The sequence below is a fragment of the Nannospalax galili genome, unplaced genomic scaffold (genome assembly GCF_000622305.1).
Source record: "Nannospalax galili isolate Female #2095 unplaced genomic scaffold, S.galili_v1.0 scaffold323, whole genome shotgun sequence".
In the NCBI taxonomy this organism is placed as follows: Eukaryota; Metazoa; Chordata; class Mammalia; order Rodentia; family Spalacidae; genus Nannospalax; species Nannospalax galili.
Window position 1 is genome coordinate 2,167,879 of NW_008350329.1, and position 11,891 is coordinate 2,179,769.

Genomic DNA, 11,891 nt, shown 5'->3' on the forward strand with positions numbered 1-11,891 from the left:
GGGAAGAAGAGAACAGACACCAACAGCTCTGAGAAAAACCAGAACACCTCAGAGCAAAACTGGTCCTACTCTTGGTCAAACTACTCCAAGAGTGAAGCTTCTCATTAATATGGCACCTGCCACAGTGACAAGGAGTAGATCCCCAGAGCATACTGAGAACTGGTTTGTCACTCTGTTATTGGCTGCATGTCTTTATCAATGATGATTAGAGAGACCTCTGGTTTTAAAAAATATGTAATTTTTATATTAATGGGATGGGATGGAGAGTTTATTAATTTATCTGATTCAGTGCAAGGCCTGTGTAGAGTAATGGAATATTATTCTGAGATAAGATACCATATATTACCCCAAGACTGGTGCAAGTTTTTCTACTTGACATTTGAATATCTTTCCATAATTTGTTTATTTCAATTCCATTGCATAATTTTTTCAAGCACCATTTATATTTAAGGAGAGGCCCCACAAAAGTCAAACCTAGGCAATGATATCCTGAATTGCAACACCATAATTTAATACATCATTACATTTAAATACTTACATATATAGTTGTAAATCTAATTATTTTGAGCATAACTTTATATACTATTTTGACAGACAAAAATATAGGTTTTGGAACCATCATATGTATTTTTCTATTCAGTAGCAAACATACATTATAGCAAACTTATGTTATACATGATACCAGGGTAAATTTTCTAGAAGGATAGAAAGGAAAAATGATTCTTGTTTAAAATATAATGCTAATTAATTATTTACAAATAAAAAATCCAACAGCCATTATATTAAATTCACTTATTTGAAGCTATGAATCATATTCATATGATATTCAAGTAAAATTCATTAATGTTAAGTGTAGTAAAGAACTGGATTTTGGCACTGAATATTTGAAAGCTTGTTGACATATCACTCCAACTACAAGTTGAATGTTCCAAACGTGTGGAAGGGCACAAACTTTAAGAAATATGTTACAATCATTGTAAAGTATGAAAATAAAATTCTGATCTTAGTCTAATGCTTACCCACAGGTATCATCTCCTAAAGTTATACAGCCAGTGACTGAACTGCTTGAACTGTTTTATTTTCATTAAGGAGTCATTTGAAAATTAGGTCTACTGAATGAAGCCGGCAAAACAGCTCCTTGGAAACCAGGGCAAACGCATGTATAATGTGCATTAATAAGTAAAGCTCTTGAGATGGTTACTTCATTCTTTTGTTTTTTTTTTATACTTTAAAATATCATCTTGCTTACAGTTTATACATTTTTATGGATATGTGATTTATAAATATCTAGTTTCACAATGTCTCAGAAATATTGGGTTAAATAAAATACACTATAAGTTTAAATTCTTTATCTAGTTTTAATATTTTGGACAGGGAAAATGTTCCTATGCTAATTACCATTAATATTATCTTTCACCGGAATTAAGTAAGATTATTGGGACAACTGCTGACCAAGAACTTTCTAAAACATAACGTCTGTAAAGGGAACCAGCTTCACAGTATGTTCTACAGTGTTTCATGAAATGCATGTTTCATGAAATGCATAACAGAAGCATATGCTACAGGTGGTCTGAGGGGAAGATCCATGACGTGGCTTTGTGAGGAGGACTCATGATGATGACCCTGAGGAGAGGAGTCATGATGATGACCCTAAGGGGAGGACTCATGATGATGGCTCTGAGGGGAAGACTCATGATGATGGCTCTGAGGGGAGGACTCATGATGATGGCTCTGAGGGGAGAACTATGATGACTCTGAGCGGAGGACTCACGATGATGACTCTGAGGGAAGGACTCATGATGATGACTCTGAGGGAAAGACTCATGATGATGGCTCAAAAGGGAGGACAAATGACGATGACCTGATGGGAGGACTCAGGATGATGACCCTAAGGGGAGGAGTCATGATGATGGTTCTGAGGGGAGAACTCATGATGATGACTCTGAGAGGGGGACTCATGATGATGACTCTGAGGGGAGGACTCATGATGATGACCCTGAGGGAAGGACTCATGATGATGACTCTGAGGGGGAGGACTCATGATGATGACCCTGAGGGAGGACTCATGATGATGATGACTCTGAGGGGGAGGACTCATGATGATGAGGTGGTCAAAAATCACTCTTTGGGTCTGTGTTGGAAAGCCTGGTACATCTGAAATATGATGTTCACCAGAAGTTTCAGGCCTATCTACTAATTGCTTTTTCATATCCAATACTATCTCTTTTTTTCCTTTTTCTGGATTTTTTTCTCAATCCATGTTTGAGAATCTCGAACTCTGACACCTACAAGTACTCCATAATACTGAATTGATTCTATGAAAAATTGATGAATTAAAGGAATTCTGTGTTCATTTAGATATACATGATATTCAGGAAAGATTCTCAAGACAGTGCCATATTTACCCAAGTTTTGACAAAACATTGAATTATTACAGGACTTTCACACTGGGAATTTAAGTTGCGTTTTGTAACAAAGGGGGTACATTATTTGATGTTTTGAGATAATTCCAGTTGAAACATATGGAAAAGAATTGTAAGGGGTAGCACACAATTTTTGTACTTAATGCTGAACACTAATTTGATGTCATTTGTTGTAGAAAAAAATTGAAAAGTCTTTTCCTTTCTGTAATTCAGACTGACTTCCTTCAATAGTTTGAATTCTTGGATAATTTTTCATCTCATCAGTTCACTATGATTTTGTTCACACAGTTCCAGTTACTTCTATAATGTGTAAAAAGAACTCAAAATAATGTGCGAAAGGACTTGAAATGCTATCATATATAATATATATGTATATGTATAATAGCATTTAATGATTGATCTCTTGAAAACCATGGGCACACCTGATGAATATGTTCAAAATAGATTGTATGAAATTCTCAAAGAATCACTGAAATATTTTTAAAATGATGCCTTCTTATCTTTAGGACTTGCTTTTATTTTTTGTTTTCTATTATGTCTTAAAATTCAGTGTATACTTCTTAAGGTAATCTGTCCAGGCCCTAAAACTAGTTTATGTGGAAAGTACCCTAGAGTAGATTCCTTAATACTATCCCAATTCATTAATGAATGTCAAAAATGAGCAGTTTGTGTTTCCAGTTTCATTACAAGAAGGTGTTTGCCAACTGCTGGTAATAAATATTCACTGAATACATGCTGATCCACCAGCTTGCATCTCATCAATTGTAACTGGCATTATACAGTTACCTCTTTTTACATATGGCTCAATTTCATTTCCAATTCTAGTTTAGAAAACAAATAAATCAAGACATTATATTCTCATCTTGTGACTTTACATACTTCAGCTGGAGATAAAAATCTGTTTTTCCTCTTCCTTTTTGTCTAATTTTCTTTATGACTTATTGCTGTAATGCTGCCCAATAACCTTTCCATGCTCCAGGCACTCTTTTGAGCATATGACAATTACAGATATCCTCAAAGAGCTCAGAGCTCTTTTCCCAACATGGGCTCTATTCTCCCTTCATTTTGCACATGAAAATGTCACTATGAAATAATTTTTTGTTTGTGTTGCTTGTGCTTAGAAAAATATATGGCTAAAAGAAGAACAGATTGTGGGGCCGGGGAAGTAGCTCAGCAGGAGAGCCCTTACCTAGCATGTGCAAGGCCTTGAGATAGGTCTCCAGCACCACCAAAAAATGAAAAGTGAAGAGAGAAAGAATGAGAGAGAGAGAGAGAGAGAGAGAGAGAGAGAGAGAGAGATACACAATGCACGCTGAGCAAATGCCACAGTTCTGACCATGAAATAGCAGGTTAACCCCACATTGAGAAGTCAGCCTGCTAACTCACTGCATTGTTCAGTGGCACCTGAGTTAATCACAGCTTCTGTTGTAATAATTAAACTGGCTCCTGTGCGTTGCCAGCAAAGCTGGATCAAGACCATCCCGGCTCCTTTTCACAGGCTCTTTCACATATACTTCCTGTTTCCATAATAAAGATAAATGTCATATGGCCACCATTCTTTGGCTGGGGCTTTATTCATTTTTTATCATGCCTAACAAAGCTATTTGGCTTCAAAATTAAAAGTACTATGGATGAGAAATAAAACTGTCACTTTTATGGCTGCTTCCTTCTCACCTGGTATATACTTGTGCAATTGCATCTTATTGTTTCTGATCTCTTCCTTTATAACTTATTTTGCTCTCTGCAGAATTTCCCCCCCTAAACATTTATATTTTTATATATGAGTTGTATATGCTGTGAACCTTCTTTCCAGGACTACTCAACTACAGTGCTCTGTAGTATTTTGTTTAGATAGGGTCATTGTAAGTTATCTTCAGTCCCAGACCCCTCTGGACTAGAATCAGCCTCAAGAAGGGCCTCTTTATTGGTAAAAGTTGAACTGAGAGTTAGGCTTTGTCGAGGCTTCACAGGCGCAAGTTCATTTAATTTGATATTTTCATTTCTGACCAGGATTGTCTTATCCATGTTTTCTTCACTGTGCCTTGCAACAACAGCATCAAATACATCTAATTTTGGTGGCAAGATTCCACTTTCAAATAGATATTTGGCTAGATAAGAGATACAAATATTGGCCAAGAATGAGGTAACCATGGAGAGAGTTTTAAAGGGGAACCTCTGATTGTATATACCATTCTTATCAAAGTAATAACCAGGGTAGAAGATCAGGGGCTGTAGGTAGAGATATGGCTCCCCTCCGGTAATTCTCAGGAACAGTCCAGAAATGTAACCTGCCACGGCCCCATACGTATTGGTTCCCTTGATGAAAAGCACACAGAGCAGCTGTGGGAAGATGATGATGTAGACAAGGTCGGAGCTGAGGTACCAGAGCCCATATACAGTCTTCGTCAGCAAGGCCATAGCTGTTGCAGATGCTCCAAACACAAACACTGTGATCCTCATGACCCAAACAATCTCCTTGTCTGATGCCTGCAAGGAATCAATGCAGGATCAGCTTTGCAACCAATGTGCTGACTCTTTAAGTGACGAACAGGTTACCTATCTATGATTTGAAACTGATCTAACAAAGTCCCCTGGTTCTCATGGCTCAGTATGCAGTCAAAGCCTACATAACCTACAGCACCAAAGCTGTGGCACCTGGGTGGTAGGGCTTCTGTGTACTATACACATGAAGTAAGACCATGGGGCCTTTCTCTGAATGCATTGGGGGGGGGCGGTGGGGGGAATGAGATGAGCTAATGTGTCATCCAGGGATAACAAGGCAAAGGGGAGGTTTCACTTGCACACATTAGACGCATGTGTAGAGATCAGAGGACAACTTATGAAGTCAGTACTCTTCTTCCATCACATAGGTTCCAGGGACAGCACTCAGTTCATCAAGCTTGGTGGCAAGTATCTTTTACCCACTTGAGCCATCTTATAGCCACAGTGGATCAATTTTGCTGACTATAACCTAGGAAAACTGGTGAGGCCAAGCATTATTTGATAAAGAAAGGCTCTTGAAAAGGGGCTCACTGTCCCTCGGGGACCACAAAACAATATGTTGTTTAACTATAATCATTTAACTCAGTAATAAACTCAAACTGAAAGGATATTTTATATTAAAGGTGTGCTGGGAATTCAAAGGGCACTCCAGATGTTTCAAAAATAGTGTGAACTAGCTTTCCATGACCCACTGCCACAGGATTTCTTTAATCTTTTAGCATATTTAATAAGATTAAATGTTTTCCTAAGATATTTGAGTCTGCCTTCTCTTTTACTAGAAAAACAAGAAGTTTAAGTTATATCAACATAGCAATCTCTTGGGAAATAGTTATATTGACTTATTCTCTTTAGTATTAACACAAATGATACCATGCACTATGATTCAGTTGAAGGATAAATAAATTCATTGCTATCTAAACTTGCTTAATCAAAGTGGGTCCAGATTTTAATACAGACTCAATATTTATATACAAATTGAGCATCCTTTATCAAAAATGCTTGAGATCGGAGGGTTATTTTAATTTTGGAAAGTTTGCATATTCATAGTGAGATATGTTAGAGATGAAAACCAAGTTTAAAAAATTAATTTTCATCTCATATACACCTTAAAGATCTGGCATAAGGTAATTTAACACATTATGTTCAGTAATTTTGTTCATGAAACAAGTTTTCACAGTGTGGAAACCATTTATGCCATCACATTGGTTTTCAAAAGTTTTGGATTTTGAAACATTTCCAACTTAACATTTTCAGATTAAGTGGGTTCAACCTGCAGTACTGTGAACACAATAAATACAGCAATGGCAGTGACAACAAAAACAGTGAAAATAGCAAATTTGAGAGCTGATCTTACATTTTGTCTGAAGGAAAGCTGGTAGATGTTCCGAGCAAACATGGAACTTGCTGACAGGATGGATGAGTCAGCTGAGGACATAACAGCAGCGGAAACTGCACCGAGGCCAAAAAAGGAAATGTACACGGGGCAGAGGTACTGTAGAACAATCGGGAGAATCATGTCTCCTTCCTCCTTGCTCTTGGGATCTGGAAACCCATATGCAGTCTGATTCCAGTCTGTGGAGCAGAAACAACAGAACCGGCTGAGAGCCTCATCTCCTGAGGTGGGACACACACGTGATGACCATGCAGCAAGGTCCTGGCTTCTCGGAATGCTTCTGGCATTCTCTCTAATTCACAACACCTGAGGGGAGCCTGGCAGAGCTAGATGCTCACTGTGTGCCATGGTAGCATTGCATTATGTGGAATCACGGAGAGAAAATGTTCTTTAGCTGAATCACAGAATTTTCTGTGGACCACTTAGCGCTGAAGGGAGACCTCCAATCCCTTCTGTAAGGGTGTGGGTGTCTGTGTGCATGTAGAACTCACAGTGGGATTGTGGGATTGTTTTCCTTCACCCTTTTTCCTAAGACAGCTTGGCTCTGGAGCTGCCTTACTATTATTTTTCTCCTAAGTAAATCGCATCTTACATAGAAGTTCACTTACGGGATCGTGGAGGCAACTTAGGTTAAGGACAGTCCCTTTTTATTCGGGAGGCTCAGATTTTGGGGGAGGTCCTAGAGCTTGGTATAGTAAGGTGACTTGAAGCATCGGTTTGTTTTTGAATATATTGTTTCCATTTTTATTAGAATTTCTAACACATTTAATTAGATTCACTTTTATTGATACATTTTATTTGCTTACATATATTTATCTTTAATCAATTATATATCTTTATAATTTATAAAATACACTATTATATATTCATTGAGTATATACTCAAAATATTTTTTACTATGGCTTTCATGATTTTAAATTTTTTGCAAAGTCAGAGAGAATCTGGTAATAATAATGGAATTAGGCTACTATTTTCCAGCTGCCTACTATGTGCTGAGAACTATATGCAACTGCTTTTGTTCACGGTAACCTACTTAATTTCCCCAACAAATCATGAGTTGGTGTCAATATTAAGGCACCATGTTACTCCCATGTTGCAGAGGAGACTATTAAGACCTAGAGAGGTTGTGTAATTTATCCAGAGACACAGAATTTCTAGTGGTAGGTTCTGAATTCTGGCCACAGAGTGACTAGACCTTTCTCTCAACCAAGGCAAATTATTGAACAAAATGGAAGGCAGGACAGAGTTATGCGGGGCTTATTCTCTTCAACTTGTGCTAAGCATTCTCTGTTCTCTGTGGACACTCTCCCTCACTGAATTAGGCTGTAGGCCAAGGGCTGGGCCTACAAGAATAAATTGGACATGGATTCTGCTCCTCAAAAACTAAGTTGGTCTCCAGTAATTCTACTGCAAATATCCCCCCTCTCTGTTAATAATTCTGGGAGAACACCCTGCTCTGAAGAACCAATTTCTTTTTTTAAAAAAATTATTTTATTATTTTTAGTTTATGTGTTTGAGTATATTGTCTGCATGTATGTAATTGCACCTGTGTTGTGCAATGCCCATGGAAGTCAGAAGAGAGTGTTGGATCTCCTAAAACGAGAGTTACAGACGGTAGTTAGCCGCCATGTGGGTGCTGGGAGCTGAACCCAGGTTCTCTATAAGAGTAGCCAATGCTCTTAGATGCTGAGCCATCTCTCTATCCCAAGAACCAATTTCTTTAATGAAGACTAGTTTTGGCTGACTCAAAGGCTAAAATTAACAATTTCCACAATTTCAAGTGATCACCTAAGAACAGAACTTCAGGTTCTTGGGCTTCACATAGCCATGAGCTGTAGAGGCACATTTCCTCAAGGATGACTAGAGTATCAGAGCAGGTGGGGTGGTCCTGATCTGGGCCATGCACTCTGCAGTGTCTGAAGCCCTGTACTGGTAAGAATGCTCCTGCATTCCAACCCTGCTGGGAGGCCAGGTAGAGCCTGGCATAGTTAAGCTAAGGTTGGTCCACAGAGGAGCACCCTACTTTTCAATATTAAGAAAAACCCTGTGAAATGGAAAATGGGAAAGAACACAGTTTAAAGGAAGTACAAGCATTACCAAAGACACTTTCATAATTAAATTTGTTTCAAAATTATATGATGATTTTGGGGGAAAAGTTTTGGCTTGAAAGCAGCTCAAATGTGGTCTACAAAGGCCACTAATTCCTCCATGCAGTAGAAATGACTGTTCCCATTTGTAATGTTATTTGTGTGTATGTGTGTGTGTGTGTGTGTGTGTGCATGTGTGCACATGAGTGTACATGCCATAGCACATGAATCTGGAGGTCAAAGGAAAACTTGCTGGAGTCAATTCTATCCTTCCATTATGTGGGTTCCAGGGATGGAACTCAGGTCATCAGGCATGATGGCAAGTGCCTTTACCACCTTAGGGCCCTATTTTGCTGTTTAGCTACAGCTTATGTTGGAGAAAACAAGGGACCTGGAACTGTACATTAGTATAGCTTCTTTGATGTTTGCTGATCTTCCTCAGTGTCGTAATGACAGGACCAAGCAGAAGCAGTTTCCTTGGGCTGCCCATTGTTCTTCCCCTATTTCCCGTCACAACTGCTGTTAAAACTGCTTAGATGGTACTAGTGCCAAAGCCTTAACTGAGAAGTGACGTTCCCAGAAATAAACAAGAACGGATGCCCAATCCAAGAAAGAAAAGCTGCATGCAGGTTTATGTTACTCTGTTGTCCTAATACACACACACACACACACACACACACACACACACACACGAGAGAGAGAGAGAGAGAGAGAGAGAGAGAGAAAGAGAGAGAGAGGGAGAGAGTAGATTTGTCCTCTGGTTGTGAAACAAATCATTATTTTTAAAAAAGCAGATGGTGAATAGCATATTGCTCTATTTATCTTTTAGCTACTTATTTTACACCATATATGAATAAGTAAAAAGAGAGGATCATGCTATGAATCATGGCTTATCTTTTAAAACTAAAATAAAAATAAAACAAAGTAATCCAATAAATAGCATCATCTTTATAAATGACAACAGGATGAAAGCTGAACACTCTCTAATCTGTTTTAATTACCTCTACTTAAAGAACTCTTCTCAATTTGCATTAATGTTACATATTTTTATTACAAGTTCTTACAAGTTGCATCATAATCACATTTGAAATAGCCGTAAGTTAGTTCTGAAGTATATAAAACACTCCACAGGCCACAGACCTGCTGTCATCCTGTAACTGTGGTCTGAAGTTCACACCTTCCAGGTTCTTTGAAATGCCAATCCCTGAGGTGATGATATTAATATTAGGTGGGAATGTCGGGAGATAATTAGGTCACAAAGGTAATTAGGCCCTTACAGGGAAGCATGCTTCCTTCTATCATTTGAGGAATGTGAAAGTCAGGAATGATTGAGTTCAAGCAAATTAAAGGCAAGACTTTAAAAATGTTTCACAGAGATCAGCCGGGAAACAAACATTTCATACTATTCTTTTTTGTTGTCTTAGCATTTTCTTCATCTTAACCAATATACTGGGAACCAATATACTAAGAAACCTCTTGATTAACACACTATTGAAAATATAAAGCTGGACTCTTAAGTTCACAGTGGGCCTTAGAAGGCCATGATGCTGACAGGATTGAATTCTAAGCCAGTGACTTGAAACTCATCAAAGGGACTCTAAGAAGACATCAGTGTCCATCTCTGTCTTTGATACTTAAACTCATTGTTTAGAAGGCAAGGAGTGAATGGGTATTTTTAGGTCCCTTCACAATCCCCAGGTTACATAAGGGGTTTAGGAATCTACTTTGTATCTGTGGTAAAAACGCAAAAGGTTTACCTGTTGAGGCTCCAATGGCCCCAATGCATATGGCTGGTAGAGCCATCACCAGGCACCCAAAAGCCGCCAGGAAGGACAGCACCTGAGCATAGGTGGCAGAGGATGAAGAGAGGACCCTCTGGAAGTAGGCTTGCCATGGGATTCCACCCAGCATCTGCATGAAAGTCCAGGGATTCACAGTGAGTTGGAGTCAACATGTTATTCATTAGGAGGTTTGTGACATTCTAACAACTGCATTTAGAATAGCCATAGTAGGGCTATGAAACATGGGAAATGTTCTACAGGCTACAAATCTGAACTGCTGTGACTATGTCTGCCTTGTCTGAAGTTTTGCTCTTCTCCAGATTTGTCAATTTAAATTGTAATTCTCCAGGTGAAGGAACCATTGCTCAGGGCCATTTGGGAACTGATTAGGCCATGAGAGTAGAGTCCTCCTGAATCTCATTAGCAATCTTGGTAATAAAACATTAAACAAAACCACAGCAACAGACTTAAGGGAGCTTGATTTCCATTTCTATCACATGAAGACACAGCAAGAAAGTGCTGTCTGTAAGTGGTTGGCCCTCACCAGACACAGCCTGCCAGTGCCTTGATCCTGGACTTTCCTATAGGCAGGCTGTGAAAAACAAACTCTGTTGATTATAAGTCCAGGTTATGGTAACTTGTTCAAAATAAGCGACAGATAGCGAAGACTATGCCAATGCATGCCAATGGTCATTTATTTTTATTACACCTGATCCCTCAGATTGTTTCCCTTTGTAACTACAAAGCAGAATCGTTTCTTTACCTTAATATATCTACTTTTAGCTGTCTTAAAATTACTCTAGATAGGTTGACTACACCCCAGTGGATGAATTTGCACTGAGGGACATCTGGGGACACTAACTTGACATGATAGGCCTTAACACAAATGACAGAGTGTATTAATTCCAGTGTGTGAGACACACTGGGAGGGTGCCAACGGGGAAGGGGGTATAAAGGTGACTAAAATGTTATGCATGAAATATTACAAAATTAAAAAAAAATTACAATCCTACAAACTCCTGGGACTCTGATCATATGATTATATGACAATGATGTCAGCATACAAAAGTCCCATGCAAACTCAGGCAGACAAAAGCCCTGCATAGAACTGGGGAAATGATCAGAAGACCCCAATCTTAGCTGAGGAAACACTGGCAGCTGATTAGGAAGAGATGATCATCCTAAAACAAGAGATTCTAGATAGGCTGACTAGATCTCAGTGGATGGACTTGCACAGGGGTATGTCTGGGCACAATGACTTGACACATTTGGTCTTAATATGGATGACAGAATATATGGGTTCCAGTGGGTGGGGGGGATGCTGGTAGGGACAGTGTTATAAAGATGATCAAAGATTCTTTTCTGTATAAAATACACAAAAATTCAATAAAAACAAATCTAAAATATTTACAAAAAAATTACCCAGAAGTCTTCAGTTTGTTCTCAGGGAGAAAGTCCAACCATCATAAAGTATTTTCAAAAACTACTAAGATTCTGAAAATATGTAGTGAAATCTGCATCAGTGCAATCCAGTTACATATGTTAATCACATATTGAGCAATGGAATGGTGAAAAAGCATTGTTATTACTCTCTGGGAGAATCAGTGCACTGTGGTATTTTACTAAGGGGAGTGTGTAGAACACAAAAGTGAGGCATCGGAGAGAATATTAGAACTTCTGTCTATACTCATTCTTACCTTACACC

The 11,891-nt window shown here is 38.6% G+C and overlaps 1 protein-coding gene across 3 annotated transcripts in view; it reads right to left on the minus strand.

The window, feature by feature from the left end:
• Positions 1-218: 218 nt before the first annotated feature.
• Positions 219-11,891, minus strand: part of Slc5a7 (solute carrier family 5 member 7) — a 36,026-nt gene continuing 24,353 nt past the window's right edge. For all 3 annotated transcript variants that reach the window (XM_008847577.3, XM_017801789.2, XM_017801790.2), the window contains exons 7-9: positions 10,163-10,316; positions 6,280-6,497; positions 219-4,910 (exon numbers count right to left, since the gene is read on the minus strand). In XM_008847577.3, coding sequence (XP_008845799.1) covers positions 4,281-4,910; positions 6,280-6,497; positions 10,163-10,316 — 1,002 coding nt within the window. In that variant the 3' untranslated portion in view covers positions 219-4,280. The remainder of the gene's footprint in view (positions 4,911-6,279; positions 6,498-10,162; positions 10,317-11,891) is intronic.